Source organism: Tamandua tetradactyla, chromosome X (genome assembly GCF_023851605.1).
Source record: "Tamandua tetradactyla isolate mTamTet1 chromosome X, mTamTet1.pri, whole genome shotgun sequence".
NCBI classification, from domain to species: Eukaryota; Metazoa; Chordata; class Mammalia; order Pilosa; family Myrmecophagidae; genus Tamandua; species Tamandua tetradactyla.
The window spans coordinates 84547008-84564658 of record NC_135353.1 but is presented as its reverse complement, the minus strand read 5'-3'; the positions used below and the strand labels follow the sequence as shown (position 1 = coordinate 84564658).

General features: G+C 33.1%; 1 protein-coding gene across 2 annotated transcripts in view; it reads right to left on the bottom strand.

Moving 5' to 3' along the window:
* POF1B (POF1B actin binding protein) overlaps positions 1 to 17651 on the bottom strand; it is a 114574-nt gene that overhangs the window by 9639 nt on the left and 87284 nt on the right. For both annotated transcript variants that reach the window (XM_077145754.1, XM_077145753.1), the window contains exons 10-15: positions 15830 to 15922; positions 14868 to 14981; positions 13893 to 14045; positions 13409 to 13528; positions 11943 to 12071; positions 10989 to 11071 (exon numbers count right to left, since the gene is read on the bottom strand). In XM_077145754.1, the coding sequence (XP_077001869.1) occupies positions 10989 to 11071; positions 11943 to 12071; positions 13409 to 13528; positions 13893 to 14045; positions 14868 to 14981; positions 15830 to 15922 (692 nt within the window). The remainder of the gene's footprint in view (positions 1 to 10988; positions 11072 to 11942; positions 12072 to 13408; positions 13529 to 13892; positions 14046 to 14867; positions 14982 to 15829; positions 15923 to 17651) is intronic.

Here is a 17651-nt window from a genome sequence, read left to right as displayed (position 1 = left end):
ACAAAGTATATTATATGATCAAGGTGGAAATAAAGTAAAACTCAGCAAGAGAAAGAGCTGAAAAATTCCCAAATATTTGGAAACTAAAGAGCACAATTCTAAATGGCCCATTGGTCAAAGAATAAATGACAAGTGATAGAAATATTTTTAACTGAATGCAAATAAAAACAACTTATCAAAGTTTTTGGATGCAGTTAAAGCTACACTTACATGGAAATTTACACCATTAAACGTTTATATTTGAAAAGAAAAAATGGTCTAAAATCAATGACCCAAGCTTCCAGCTTTAGAAACAAGAAAAGGAAGAGAAAATTAAGTGGAAAATAAGCATAAGAAAAAATAAAGAAAAGAGAAATCAGTGAAATAGAATACAGAAAAACAGTAGAGAAAAAATGAATTAAATTAAAATCTGTTTCTTTAAGGTTTTTTCTCTGATCAGCAGAGAGAGAGAGAGAGATCAATTTACCAATATCAAGAAGGATAGATGGGCTATCACAAGAAATATTGCAAGAAAACCTACAGTCTTTCAAAGGGTAATAGAGGAATATTATGACAACTTTGTGCCAATAAACTTGACAACTTCAATGAAATGCAAAACTTGAAAAACAAACTACAAAGTCTCACTCAATAAGAAATAAATAACCTGAATATTCATATATCCATTTAAAAAGTTGAATTTGCAGCTGAAAAAATTTCACAAAGTAAACTTCAGCCCAATCAGGTCTCCACTGTATAAGATATTAATAATACCAACTTTACTCACATTATTTTGTTTAATGATACCAATTTTATTCCAGAAAATAAAAGAGTAGGGAGAGTAGGGAACACTTTCTAACTCACTCTATGAAGTTAACATTACTCTGATGCTAAACCAGTCAAAAGCATTACAAGAAAATGAAAGTACAGACCAATATCCTTCATGCATATAATGCTAAAATCCTTAACACAATTTTAGCAAATCAAAACCAGCAATATATAGAAAGGATAATAATGAAAACCAAGTTTATCCCAGTAATTCAAGGTTAGTTTTCCATTTGAAAATCAAACAATATGACTCACCATTTTAACAGACCAAAAAGTAAAAAAGCTCATGATTAGGGGTGAGATTTCTGGAATGGAGAAGTAAGGAGCTCAGTATACCTCCTCCTCAACAAAACAACAATTCAACTGGTGAAAATTATTAAAATAATTTTTAAAAAAGTCATTCAGCCTCTTGAAATTGTTCTTAGGGCAATTACAAGTGGAAAAAGATCAATTCAAAGAAATCTACTAAGTCGGTAAGAACAGTGATAGTCCATGGGATTTGAGCCATTACTTGTTTACTTACCCTCTCTCCCAGCTCCGTGTTACACAGGTTCAAAGCTGAGCAGGTGCAGCTCCCACCAATCTGAGGCTACAGTCCCACACCATAGGGGCAGGCAGCCTGCTTCTTTCTTGCCTCCAGGCAGGGAAGAGCAGCTGAGAGTTCTTCCACCCAGTTCCCACTTTGTAGGGCAGAAAATCTAGTCCATGCACTGGGCCCTTTATCACCCCCACCCCACTATGGTCCTTGGATGAAGGTTCCATAAGATGAGAAGATCTTGAGAAAATCAGGGGCTACTACTTCCTCCAGTGTCCACTGGTAGAGCAAGGATGTCACTCTAGAAAAAACAGGTCCCTGCCAGAGCTCTACTGCTGGAATTCTGCCTAGGGTGAAAGCTAGGCCATAAAGATGCAGAATGCCACAGCTCTGCATGATGGGAGTGATTTTATTTGAAATAGTGGAAAACTCCATTATGTAAGAATGCTGTTGTAAACAATGGCACTCTTGTTGGAGATCCAAGAGGAGGCTGGTAGGTCCTTGAAACAAGCAAAATGGCAGAGCAGCCAGAAGTTTAACAGAGATAAATAGGGAAAGAGATAGCCAAGAAGAGTCTTCCTGTGATCAAAGTCATATCTAGGGGTCAGGAAGGCTGTGCACATGTGTTAGGATATACCCACTTAGGAGCAATCAGAGCATGACATAGGAAAATCTTGAAAATACTTGAAAGCACTCTAAGTGGCACAAAGAATCACCAGCACAGGATGAAAAACTCACTGGCATAAGGTGCTTAAATGGAATCCCTGACTAAACACTGAACAATAAGCTACACTGACCCATAAGCTACACTGACCCAGAAGAAACACATTGAAAAGGAAGATCAGGCTCATTCCTAGTATCTGGAAGACTATGCATACCCAAGATTGTGCTTTCTCAGGCACAGAGAGCTGCCAATCTCTACTTGGTCCAAGCTGAATACAGGCAAAAATAAATTTAAAGTCCCTGAACTGGAACGACTTCAAAGTCATACACACATCTAACAGTATAGTATAAAAATCCAATTGGCTAAGGTTGTGTGAACACAACTTTTGTTTATAAGTGCTTATATAGATCCAAGGGAAACCCTAGGTAGCTAGGATAAAAAGATAAAAAAAAAAGAATAAGTCTGAACAGAAACATTAGAGACTGCACCCATTGTGGAAAATAGATTTCAAAGAATTAGTTCATTTAAGTTACTAAACAAACAAGCATCAAGCAAATGGAAACCGCAGCAATTCCTCCAGGTGGGGACATGGATCAGTATTCATTGTTGCCACATTTTGTCCAGTTTTCAATAACGAAAAATCAAGATGTGCAAAGCAATAGAAAATTGGAACACCAAAAAAGAAAAAAGGCTATAGAAACTACTATAAAAAGGATCAGGCAGTGGATCTAGAAGAGTATTGATCTCCAAAATTTATCTTATCCATAAAAGCAACTAGAAAACTGGCAAAAATGGTCAAAATAAACTTTTTCAGAACTCCAGAATTTAGTCAATGTTTGCAGCTGTCAGGAAGCATTAATTCAAGAAATGTGGCCAAATCTTGGTTAAAACAAAGAGCACTGTGGAGTTTGAACTTGTACTATTTCCACCCCTGCCTCTCCAACTGTGCAGCAGCCTTGGAAAACAATAGTTTACAATCACAATAAAAACCAACAGCCTGGCAGCCACCAGAAAACACAAAATGGGATTATGTGCTTCAAAGCTTGATTCCGAGAGATTGTATTGTCATTATGTGACCTGTCTGGCAATTCCATGGGAGACTCCACTTGCAAGGCTATCTTTTTTGTTTGTTTGTTTTATCTGACTTGGAGCTCACCTAGTGCAAAAACCTTATCCTTAAAGTCATTTGTCAAAAACAATCAGCAGCAATTGTTTAATATTACAGCTGCCTAAAATGGCTATAGAGTTGGGGCAAACAAGAAGCCAACTAAAAAAATTAAAAGGAAAAACTGGAGAATGAGATATTCACAAAAGGCTTTGAGATGTCCCATTTATTTCTGGAAATTTTGAGGCCACAATATGTGTAGAGCTCTGCATAGGCCCATGGAAATATAAATATACTCAAGAAAGAGCTGAGAAGACCCAAAGCTCTCACCACTGGCTGACCATGAAACTATGTGAAGCAGGAAGTGAAGGCTAAGGCAGAGTTGGAAACTGCCTGCCAGAGCATTGAAGGTGTGCCTAAACTGTACAAAGAGCCTCTCAGCAAAGAATCAGAGATTTATTGATCTCAGGAATTTAAAGAATTTTTTGTCAAATCGTTACTTGACTACTAAGTTAAACTAGCAGTGACTTAAATGGTCTTACACAAAATGAATAGATTTTAGAGGATTAGATCCAAAAAGTCACTAAGCAAACAAATAAGAACATTAACAATAGACAGCAATAACAGCAAAAATGTCCGGGGTGGAGGAAAGAATCTGATTTCCAGGGTTGTCATATTATATTATTTAAATTGCCCAGGTTTCAATGAAACCTCATGAGACATGCAAAGAAACAAGAAATATTGTCTATATAGAGGGGGAAAAGAAATCCATAGAAACTTGTCATGAATAAGCCTATATATTGCACTTACTAGACAAAGACTTTAAATCAGCTATTTTTAAAAATGTTCAAAGAATTAAAGACCATGTCTAAACAGCTAGAGGAAAGGATTAGAATGATGCCTCACCAAATGGAGAATATCAATAAACAAGAAATTATAAAAATAGAACCACATAGAAATTCTAAGGTTGACAAGTATAATAACTGAATTAGAAATTTCACTAGATAGGCTTAACAGAGGATTCAAGAAGAAAGTATCAGCAATCATTAGGATACAGCAATTAGGATTATCCAATTTTAGTGGCAGAAAGGAAAAAGAGAATGAAGAAAAATAAGCAGAAACTCAGAGAACTGTGGAACACCATAAATATGGAATATACACATAATGGGAATCCCACAGGGAAAGGAGAAAAAAATGGCAGAAAAATATATGAAGAAGCAATGTGTGATTTGATATAAAATATGAATCTACAAATCCAAATAGTTCAACTCCTTGTATGAAATCGGAGATTTACACCTTAACACATCATGATCAAATTCAAGGGCCAAAGAAAAAGTGAGAATTTTGAAATCAGCAAGAGAGAAGTAACTTACAACATAAGGGCAATCCTCAAAACGCTGATTTCTCATTAGAGACCACAGAGGCCAGAATGGAGTGGAATGAGATATTCAAAGTACTGAGGGAAAAAACTGTCAACTAAGATTTCTTTATCCAACAAAACTGTCCTTCAAAAATGAAGGAAAAACAATACATTCCCACACAAGCAAAAACTGGGAATTCATAGCTAGCAAATTTGCCTTATAAGAATTACTAAAGAAAGGTGAAGAAATATGGAAATCATATTATCTTTTATAATTTCCTTCACCAGTGTTGTTTCTCTTGTTTTGATATGTTATGTGATCTTATATGGTCTTTATGGTGTCTTAAAGCAATCTGGTCTGGGTTCTTACCAAATTAATTTGAACTTTGCTACTATATAGACTTATTCTCTTTGTCCTTTTTTGTGCTTTTGCCATACAAATCACATGTTTATACATGGTTTGACCATAAATATAGAGTTATAATTATTGCTTTATGCAGTTGCTTTTAAAATTATAAATATTGCAAACAGAGATACACTTATATTGTCTTTTATAATTACCTAAGTAGTTACATTTTCTGGTGAGCTTTATTTCTTCATATAGATCTGAGATACTATATAGTGTCCTTATATTTCAGCCTGAAGGAGCCCTTCATTTTTCTTTTAACTGATTTTAGAAAGGAATTTTTTAAAAATGTACATAATTGTACTGTTGGGCCTATAATATATATAAATGTAATATATTTGACAATAACAACACCGTGCTGGTTTGAAGATGTTATGTACCCTAGAAAAACCATGTTTTCCTCCTAATTCAATCTTGTGAAGGAAGACCTATTGTTCAGGGTGGAAATTTTGATTGGATTGCTTCCATAGAGAGATGACATACCCAATTGTGGCTTGGATCATTTGATTAGAGGAAGATGTGACTCTTCCCATTCAAGGTGGGTCTTAATTACTTTACTAAAGTCTTTAAGAGAGCTCACAGAGAGAAAAAGAGGCTCAGAAGCAGCATAGGTGCAGACATTTGGAGATGCTTAGACTGTTGGAGGAGATGCTTGAAGCGTCAGCAGAGACAGCAGATGCCTAGACACGGACTTCTGGAGATGCAGAGCTCAGCAATGCCTTCCCGTGAGATGCTAAGCAAGCCAGAAGCCAGAAGGATCCACAGGGACTGAGAAAGCCTTTTGAAACAGAAGCTGGGAGAGGATGCAGATGCCAGCTACATGCCTTTCCATGTGACAGACATCAGTCTTTCTTGAGTCAAGGTTACTTTTTCTGGATTCCTTAGTTTGGACATTTTAAAGGACTTAGAACTATAAACTTGTAACTTAATAAATCCCCTTTATAAAAGTCACCCATTTCTGGTATATTGCATTCCGACAGCATTAGGAAACTAAAACAGCACCAAGGAGGCAGATGGGAGAAAAGCTATATTGGAGTAATTAATTACTTCAAGTGGAAACTCAAATCCATAAGAACAAATGAAAGGAACCAGAAATGGTAAATAAGAAGTAAATATAAGAAACTCTATAGCTATATACTTCCTCTCCTGTCTTCTCTCAACTTCTTTAAATGGCATAAAATTATATAAAATAATTATGACAGGGTATGTTTGGTCTATAACATATATATATGTAATAAGTATAACAAAAATAGCCCAAAAACGGGAAGAGGAAATAGAGCCATATAGAAGTAATGCCTCTATATAACACTGGAACTAAGTTAGCATAAATTGGAAATAAATTCTGATTAGTTGAGATGTATATAGTAAGACCTAGAGCAAACACTAAGAAAGTAACTTAAAAATAGTGAAAAGTTATTAAAGGCATTATAATGTTACACTAGAAAATATTCCCCTAAAAAGAAAACAGTAAAGGGGGAACAAAGGAACAAAAAAGACATGAGACATAGAAAGCAAAATGTAAAAGGGCAGAGGTAAATCCACCTATACAAATAACATTAAACAAGCCAATCAGAGGCAGAGATTATCAGATTGAATAAAATAAACAAGATCCAGCTATGTCTTATTTACAGGAAATAAACATTAAATTCAAATAGTTTGAAAGCAAAAGAATGGAAAAAGATATAGCATGCAAACAACAACTATAAACATGTTACAGTGACTATGTTAATATCAGGGAATATGAAACAGAAACTTTTACAACAGATAAAGAACATTTCAAAAAGATTACAGGGTCAATTTATCAAAAAGATAAAAGAATTATAAATAAATGCACTTAACCCTAGAACCTCAAAATACATGAAGCAAAACTGACAGACCTGAAGATAGAAATAAGGAATTTAACTATATTTGAATATTTCAATACCAACTTTCTATAATGGATGGAACAACTAGACAGAAGATGAACAAAAAAACAGAAAACTTAAACAACACTATAAACCAACAGATATCAGTAGAACACTCCACCCAACATCAGAAGAATACATATTCTTCTCAAGCACACATGAAATATTCTCCAGAATGGACCTTGCGCTTGAACATAAAACAAACAATAAAGGTAAAGGATTAAAATAATACAAAGTATGTTCTCTGGCCACAATAAAATCAAATTAAGAACGAATAATGTATAGAAAATTGAGAAATTCACAAATATGGGGAAATTAAATAACACATTCCTAAATAACAAATAGATCCAAGAGGAAATAACAAGGGGAGTTAGAATATACCTTAAGATGAATGAAAACAAAAGCACAATGCTCCAAAACTTATGGGATACAGTAAAAAAAAGTGCTCAGAGGGAAATTTAAGTCATAACTCCTATTTATAAAAGAAGAAAGATCTCAAGTAATCTATGGTTCCACCTTAAGAACGCAGAAATACAAAGGAAAATTAACCCAAAGCAAGAAGATGAAAAATGAAGTAGAGATTAAAAAGGAAATAAATAAAACAGGAAATAGAAAAAAAGAGAAAATTACCAAACCAAAAGTTGGTTCTTTGAGAAGGTAAAAAATGCTGACAATTTTTTAGCTAGATTGACCAATATAAAAGAGAATGAACCCAAATCACTAAAATCAGAAACAGAAGAGGGGAGAGCACTACTGACCTTACAGAAATAAAAATGAATTTATGGGAGTACACTGAACCATGTATGCCAACAAATTATAGATAACTTAGATGAGCACATTCCCAGAAAGATTCAAACTATCAAAGCTGTCTTAAGAAGAAATAGAAAATAGGAATAGACCTAGAACAATTAAAGTGAATTAAAAATTTAAAAATTCTCAGAGGTGCAAGGGTGGTTCGGTGGTAGAATTCTTGTCTGCCATGCAGGAGACCCAGGTTTGAATCCTGGCCCATGCACTTATCAAAAAACAAAGCAAAACAAAAAGCCAACAAAAACAAACAAATAAAATTCAATAAATTCAACAGATGGTGCTGCAATAACAGGTTACTCACATGGAAAAAGAATGAAATGTGACCCCGCCATACAGCATACAAAAAAAAAAAAAAATTCCCATCCAAGTACAAATGGCTTCACTGGTGAACTCTGCCAGACATTTAAATAAGAATTAATAGTAATCCACCAGAAACTCTAATAAAAAAATAGAAAAGAAGGGAGTATACATCATATCATTCTGTGAGGATTACCCTGATACCAAACCCAAAAAAAGATATCACAAGGAAAGAAATAACAGACCAATATTCTTTATGAATATTGATATAAAATTTCTCAACAAAATGCTAGCAAGCCAAATCCATCATCATATAAAAATAAGTAATATGAACATGTGGGATTTATCCCAGGCACACAAGGTTGTTGCAACACCCTAAAATCATTTAATGTAATACACCATATTAATAGAATAAAAGACAATACTCTTTTCATCTCAAAAGACACAGAAAAAGCATTTGAAAATTTCCAACATGCTTTCATGATAAAAACACCCAGTAAATTAAGATTATAGGGGGATTTCCTCAACTTGATAAAGGGCATCTTGGAAAACTCACCAGTAACATCATACTTAACTGTGTAAGAATGAATGCTTTCTTCCTAAGATCAGGAACAGACAAGAATATTTGCTCTTGCTATTTCTATTTAACACTGTCCTGGAGGTTCTAGCCAGGGAAATTAAGCAAGGAAAAGAAATAAAAGACATACATATTGGAAGGAAAGAAGGGAACTATATTTGCAAATGATATAATCTTGTATATAGAAAAATCCAAAGAAATCCATTTAAAAACCATTCAAACCAATAAACAAATTTAGCAAACTTTCAGAGTACGCAATCAACACACATAAATTAATTGTAATCCTATACACTTACAATGAACAATGAAAATGAAATTAAGAAAACAATTCCATGTACAATAATATAAACATTAATAAAATATTTAGGAATACATTTAACAAAATAAGTGTAAGAGTTGTAAAATAAAGACTAAAAATATTGTTTAAGAAATTAGAGAGGATTTAAATAAATAGAAAGCATTTAAGAAATTAAAAAGGATCTAAATAAATAGAGGACTTAATATTGTTAAGATAGCAATACTATCCCGAGAGTTCTACAGATTCAGTGCAATACTTTAACAAAATTCCAACATTCTTTTTCTTCAAAAAATGTCAAACTTATCCTAATATTCATATAGAAATGTGAGCAACCCAAATTAGCTAACAAAAAAAATATTGAAAAGAAGACACACTCCTAACTTCAAAGCTTTCTAAAAAGCTAAAATAACCAAGACAGTATGGTACTGACATAAAAATAGATACATAGATCAATGGAATAAGATTGAGAGTCCATAAAAGTTCATCTTACCTTTATGACATTTGATTATTGATAAAGGTGTCAAGACAATTCAATGAAGAAAGAATAGTGTTTCCACAAGTGGTGCTGAGACAACCGGATATCCCAGGTACAACAATGAACTTGGATTCAACTGCACACCATATGACAATGAACTCAATATAGATCATAGACCTAAAGGTACTAGATAAAACTATAAAACTCTTGGAAGAAAATGTAAATGTAGGTGTAAAGCATCATGATCTTGGATTAAGTGATGGTGTTATGACACTAAAAGCAGAAGCAATGGAAGAAAAATAGGTAATGATCTTTATCATAATTAAAAACATGATACCATCAAGATAAAGAAAAGACAACCCAAAGAATGGGAGCAAACATTTTCAAGTTACATATCTGACAAGTGACTTACATCTAGAATATATACAGATCTTTTACAACTCAACAATAAAAAAACAAACAACCAAATTGAAAATGAAGAAAGCATTTGAATAGATATTTATCCAAAGAAGATAAACAAGTCGCCACTAAGAACACAAAAAATCCTAAAAGCTTTAGTTATTAACAAAATTCAGATGAAAACCCATAATGAGATACTACTTCCCATCCACTAGAATGGCTATCATCCAAGAGATGGACAATAACAAGTGTTGGCGAAGACACAAAGAAATTGAAATCTTCATATTGCCCTGGTGGGAATGAAAAATGTTGCAGATCCTTTGTAAAACAGTTGAGCAGTTCCTCATAAAATTTAACATAAAGGGGAGTGTGAGGGTAGTTCAATGGTAAAATTCTCGCCTGCCATGCAGGAGATCCAGGTTCAATTCCCGGCCCAAGCACTTCCCCAAAAAACAAACAAACAAAAAACCACCAAACAAACAAAATTCAGCAAATGGTGCTGCAATAACGGGATACTCACATGGAAAAAGAATGAAATGTGACCCCACCATACAGCATACAAAAAAAAAAACAACTGAACGTAGAGTTACTCTATGACTCAACAATTCCACTCTTATGTATATACTCAAGAGAAATGAATACCAACAACGGAAAATAACCCGAATATCCATCAACTGTTGTCTGGACAAATAAAATGGGATATTATTTAGCAAGAAGAAGGAATGAAGTATTAACACATACTAAAGCATGAATGAACCTCAAAACATGCTAATTACAAGAATCCAGTCAAAAAAGACAAAATTGTATTTCATTTATATGAAATATCTAAAACAGACTTTTACTGAAACTGTTTGTAATGAGTTCCTTTCTATTTGGTTTTTCTAAGTGGCTGCAATGTAACCGGTGGTCATCTCGCTACCATAAGGGGAGATCCTACCTGAGAATGAAACCTACATAGAAAAGAGGAAATACAAAAGATAGAGAAAGGTTTCTCAAGATATATTTTGAGTACATGAATCTATCTGGACTTTAAGCAATCTAAGTTAGGTAACTCAGCTGATTCCCATTTGAGTTGGGTTTCAGTCAAGTGCAACTGAAAGAGTCCAGGCCAATACAGTAGTTAAGCAACCAATTATTTTGCTTTTCACTTTTGCAGTATTTAATATTTTGCAAACAGGGAAAGTGTGATATAGAATTTTATTAACCATAATAGGAAAGTCATTTGTAATTATTCATTCTTCAGTAGAATGGCCAGCAGAAAATGCCAATTTCTGTCTAGGGATGTGTGTACATCACTAACTTGGATTATATAATAACCAAAGCCATTTTCAAATCTTATTATAAAACACATTACTTTCTAGTGGTAATAGTAGTCCTTCCACCACCGGAGGGTTGGTTATGAGATGAATATATTTCTTGTCTCAACTTGGAGAGTTCCTTATAAATATAAGACAAAATGATTACTTTTAAGAAAGTAGATTAATCAACACAATATATCTTAATAAAATCACATTTTAAAAAAGTAGAAATATGAGGTAAGAACTATGTTTGGTCATTTAACAAGGATACTAAGAAAAATTGTCCTCCTTTCCTGTCTTTGTAGTCTTGAGGCAAGAAAGTTCTAATCCTACTTGCTGAATATCATACAGTCTTGTCTCAGAATATTTTATAGCTTACATTGTATACTTGTGAAGGAATCCTCCAACTGGTGTAGAATCTCTATATATGGATGACAGCATGAGAATGAATGGGCATGATTTTTAAGAAAAGGATGTGAACATTTTTGTTTTAAAAAGTTTGAAAAATATAGCCAAAGCAGAAAACTACTGAAGCTTAAATATGGAAGTAGGTATTGGTTCCTAACACAGAGTCTATCACCGAGTTTTATTACAAGCACCATTAGTTCAATAACATTAATATAATATAAAGCACCATTTTTGGTATTTCCTTAAGGGCCTACTACATGCCAGGTATTGAGAGGAATATTAACACAGTCCCTTGATGAAGCAGCTCATAATCTAGCAAAATGCTCACAGTCTTATTGTGAGTTTCACTTCTAATGAGATATAAAATCAGTTCTTTAAAATATCCAGTGTACCATAGCATTTATTTTTTGCTTCAATTCTAGCCTTCATTTTAATTATTTCTCTTGAAATATGAATCTTCAACTTTTTCACAAGCAATTAATTTTCTACTTCATGAAATAAAGTGAATGGTGGAAATGTGTCCTTTACCAGTCCATGGGAAATATTATCCTACATGACTGTATTGTATTGTTCCTCTCTGCCCCAATCCCTTTCTTTCTTACCATTGACTGACGCTTTATAAGGGAATCCTTCTCTTCCAACAAGCTTGTCAGTTCATGAAGCTTGAATTGGAAGTCACTGCAACTTCCTTCTCTTCTTGATGCATCTTTTTGGTACTGGTTTAATTGGGTCTAAGGATTTAAAAAGGAATAAGCATTATAATTCTCATTTATAAACTAGGTAACTGAGTTCCAGAAGGGTTAAATGCCACAAAGTCACAAAGCTAGTTATGAAAATGAAAAGCAAATTACCAACAGTTATATATGTCTATAGAATTTTAAAAATGTAAAATATAGATTAAAATACCAGCTAGGAATTTCATTTTTTAAAAGGTGCAGTTGATGTTTTGAAGAAAGCATTACATAAGTAACAGTCTTAGGCCACAAGCATTAAAATAAGCTTAAAAAAAAAACCCAGGAACTTTAGATTTCTTTAAGTAGTAATTAAGGAAAACTAAATACTAATAGCTAATATTATAGCATAATTTTCAATTCACATATTCTTTCTGCATGCCTTATCTCTGCCCTCATAGCAACCCTGTGAGAAAGGCATTATAATTCTCATTTACAAAACCAGATAAATGAGTTCCAGAGAGGCTAAATGACAGTCATACAGCTCAGTAAGTAACATAGGTCCAGCCCCAGGTCTTTTGATTCCAAATCCTAACCATTTCCTGCTTTACCACATACTGTGTGCATAAATGGCTATTAGATTGAAGTGTTAGTACCATTGGGGTGGAAAAAAAAAACAGTGTAGGAAATCTCTGCTTAGGCTTTTTATTTTTTTGCTTCAATTTTAGCTTTTTTGGGGGACAATTTATGCTTTTTTTGGGTAAAGATTTTGTGGTGCTATTTAGAAAATATGTGGTCAGTTTGCCCATTAAAATACTTAAATATCTTACTAAATTTAGGCATCAGTAAATTAAGTGTAGCCAAATCAATTTGAGTGAATATTACAAGATAAGACAATGTATAGCTACCCCTACAAATATCACTCTAATTTTGCTTCTAATTACAGGTACAGAAAATACAAAAGAGTTCTCTGTTCTTATTTTTTTGTTTGGCAAAGTCCTTGCTGTGTATGGTCCCTCAAAATTAAGTGACAATTTTTATGAATCCAAGTCTGGTTTTATTGGTTAATCTCAAATGCTACTCATGCCTGCATAAATATGCTTTGGGCAAGGATCATAAAGGGTCCTCCTCCCCTCAAAAGAAAACAAACAAAATACTGAATTTATTGTCTTCTCCTACTTTCTTAGAAAAGATTACGCTAAATTAGAAAATAATTTGGCCATCATATTCCATACACAGTGATGTGTATTTAAAACAAAAGGTTCTATGGCATATTTCTAAAACTTTACCTTTAATTGGGTTTTTATTTTTCTTTCTAGCTTTAAACTTGAAACCATCATTATCTTTTAGAAAGTTTGTGCTGACCTTTGTGTTTATTGAATGTAGTATCAACATACCCTTAGCTTGCAGATCTCTCTATCTTTCTCCATTCTCAAGTTTTTTACCATATCCATGTAATGGTTGCCAATCTCATCCATTTTAGTCTGCAGCAATGTGCCCGTGCAAGTCTCAGAAACCTACCCAAGACAAAATAACTTTCTATAATTGGACTGTTATGAATGAAATACATATTATTTTACAATGCTTATTATTAGATAGAAGACACATGATTAAATGAGACATTGAAATAATGAGAGTGATTTTCAGAAAATGCATTGGACAGCTCAAATAGTGGTTGAGAAAATACCTGTTTATGAGCTCATCAGAATGCGGACCACGTATTTTCTCAAAATGGGTAGGTCATGTGTATGGGTGTGTAGAATGCATATGTGTGTGTGTATGTGGTTTTTTTTTTTTTTACATATCTTTATATTGCCAAACACTAAGATTGCAATAGTATAACTAAAGCAATAATATATATTTAAAACAAAATTTTAATACCTTCATTCTAAGGTTTTTATTCTCTTGTTCTAAATTACGTTTACAGAATTCCAGTTCTTTTAGTTTATATTCCATGTCTGACAGTGTATGTCGAAGAGAGAGATTGTTTTCTTCCAATGCCTGGCATTTTGAGTTTGAGTCTTGAAGTCCTTGCTGTAAGAAAGACACACGTGCATAAGACAAATGAATTCTAATTTTTATTTGTGGGGATGGGGGAGTGCTTTTTTGATTGGTTCATGAAGTTTACACAGAAAATATTTTCCATGCCCAGGTTTCTTATATTTTTGCCACTAAATGGTAAGTTGAATCAGCCATGTAAGACAATAATTCTTGCCCCTTGACTAATTTACCTGTCTTGAGTGAGAAGGAATTAAGCTTAGATGAATTTTAAATGTCCTGTTTGGCAATCTGACTCCTGCTGCGCTTTGACAGTATTGTTTCCTGCCCTCTAGCAGGCACCAAAATAACATATACCCAATTATTTTTGTGACAACTGGAAACTGAGCACAAATTTGAGATCATCATGGTAATGAAGGTTAGGAAAGGATAAAAGTTTCAAAGACTCATTACTATTTCCTAGGAATTATTTCTGCTAAGACATCCAGGAAATTCTAGAGTTCATTTGTTCATTTATTCATTGCACAAACATGCTGAGAACAACCAAAACTTTTTTCATCAACACATTAGTAGATTGAATGAATGCATAAACCTTGATTTTCAATATTTGTCAACTCTCATCACCCAACAGCACATATAATTGGGCATATAATTTAGATAGTTTATATCTAAAATACATAAGGTTATTTGTTTTTATGAGAGTATTTTCAGTCATTGAAAATACCAGTTCTCATATAGCTAAATTGATCCATCATATTTTAATTCTAACTTTTTCAATTGTACCTCCTAACTTCAGTGTGCCAGTAATTGTACATATGAAAACTATCTGGCTTATCAACAATAAAAACATTAGCTTACCTGCTGCTGGCAATTATTTGCTCTCACTGATCCCAAAAGTTCTTCATACTCTTTTATTTGAGTTTCTTTGAATGCTAAATCTTTCTCAAGTCTTATCTTGTCATTTTCCAGTGACTAGACATATAAAGTATTAGTTATGACTCAGAGTTACTGAAACTTGTAAACAGTCACATAATATAGACTTGCTTTACATTGAAAGATTTAAATAAACATTTGATTCATTTGTTGTTGCTTAATTGAGCAGATTTTTTTAAAAAGTAAAGCAAAATATGGAACAGAAAAAGACTGAAAACTAAAAGCCTGTGTTGAAAGTGACATTTTGATGGATTAAGTACAATAAAGCAGAATCTTTTGAATTATTTTAATGTGTTCCTCCAACCTACAAAGACCCCATGTTAATTCCAGCAGGTGGTCAAATTTCGAATTAGAGTCTAAATGTGTTCATCAGAATTCAGAAACAACAAGAAAATACACTACAAAATTCTCAAGGAGTTGTTCATTGTATGGAAAGTATTCCAAATGTACCTAGCTGATGGCACCAAGAATACCAGTTAAAATAGGGAATAGAAAAGATAAAGTTCTTGAAGAAAGAAGTTTTCAAGTTATCATGTTTGAAGATAAATTCAGGGTAGGTTTTATTATTAGAGAAAAAAGAGAACTTCCCTTTTAGTGGGTTAGAGTATTCTAATTTTGTGAGCTACTCCTTGGCTTTAAGCATTAAATTACCTTAGTAATAACAGATGTAAATAGATGCACCCAAAATGTTTTCATTTACACATTGGACAGCTCTTTTTGCCTCTCTTCTCAACTCCAATTAATTTTTCAAGAAAATAATTTAGCTCTTCCTGGGTAAGCATAATATTGTTTAAAAATTTTTAAAGGCAGACTGAATGCTTTGATTTCTGCCTTAGGAAGCTATGAACTAAAAAGGCTGTGGAAAGAAAAATCAAAGTAAATCTTACTGTCAAGTCATTTTGAAGATGTCCAAGTTCCTCCCGTATGTTGCTGAATGTGGACAGTACTAGCCGAAGTGACTTGTCAGACATCCCCCTCATCTGGAAGAAGAAATGAACGATGTTTTATTTTTGCTAATATTTGAAAATAGACAATAAAAGTGATAATAATCTTAGTTTTCTATTGCTATCAGCAAAGTTATTTTTTATCGTTTAATTTTTATTGATATATATTATATATTTACATACCATGTAATCATCCAAAGTGTAAATCAATGGTTCACGATATCATCATATAGCTGTGCATTTATCATTACAGTTGACTTTTCTCTTTTTTGTGAAAAATAATATATATGCAAAAAAGCAATATATTTCAAAGCACATCATAACAATTAATTGTAGAACAGATTTCAGAGATTGGTATGGGTTACAATTCCACAACTTTAGGTTTTTACTTCTAGCTGCTCTAAGATACTGGAGACTAAAAGAAATATCAATATTAACAAACTTAATTTTGATGTAGGATTATTAGAATAATGATTCAGGAATTTTGTCAATAATGTGCCCATGTAAGCCAAGCAATATTTTAAAAGAGATCATAGCTATGCATTTAGAACAAGTGTGTAGTTTTTCCCATCATGAAGTATCACCTCTCTCATAAGGTAGAATTCTATCAACAAATTCTCAAATTTACTTTTATTCTTTACTTAAAAGATTAAACGAATTGAGAAAGTCAACCTTGCAAAAATAAAATGTATCTCCTTAAGTGTGCTGCCATATGCATGTATTTTTCCTAAAGTGAAGAGAATATAATATTAATTAAGTTTAACTTTGAAGTTTAGAACTAACTCAAATTTTAAAAAGAAGAAGAAAACCTTTTACTATTTTAAACTCATTTATTCAAAGAAAAATGCTTTAATAAGGTGACTTCTGTTTCTAGAAAGATGCAGTAGAATTACTTCTCCCTATTTCTCCCACTAAGCACAACTAACAGCTCTGCATGTAATATATAAAACAAACATAAAAAGACTCTGAAAGTGAAAATAAAGAAGAAAATCTACAGACCTCTGGACCTAAAGAATGACACAGTAGTGAGTTCCCTAAGTTTTCTTTTTGCCTTATATATCCCAGACATGGTGTTGGAGAAGTTGGCAACCCAGAAACACTAATGGGTGTAGATGCAAAAAGCCCCAAGAGAAGGCTGCTGTCTCTAGCAGAAGGAGCAAAAAACAGAAAATGTTTAGATAATAAACTCTTAACCCCAGATAACAGAGAATTTAAATTATATGACGATTTTAAAGCACACATCATAAAAATACCTCAACAAGCAATTATGAACACACTAGGAACAAAAATAGATGCAGCAATTTAATAGAATAAAGAAGCAAATGTAAATTTTAGAACTGAAATGTACAATAATCAAGCCCAAACAAAACAAAACAAAACCCTCAATGGATGAACTAAAAAGCAGAATGGAGAGGACAAAGGAAAAAATCAGTGAACTTGAGGATAGAAAAATTGGAAGTACCCAATCTGAACAACAGAAAGAAAACAGACTGGAAAAAAATGAACAGAGCCTCATAGACCCATACAGCTATAACAAATATAGTTACATAATGTTCATGTCATAAGTGTCCTGGAAGAAGAGGAGAAAGAGGGCGGACCTGAAAAAGTATTTGAAGAAATAATTGCTGGAAACTTTACCAAATTGCAAAAACCCCATAAACCTACAGATTGAAAAAGCTAAGCAAACTTCAAATAGCATAAGCTTAAACGAATCTATACTCAGACAAATCAGAGTTAAACTTCTAAAAGTTAGTGACAAAGAAAA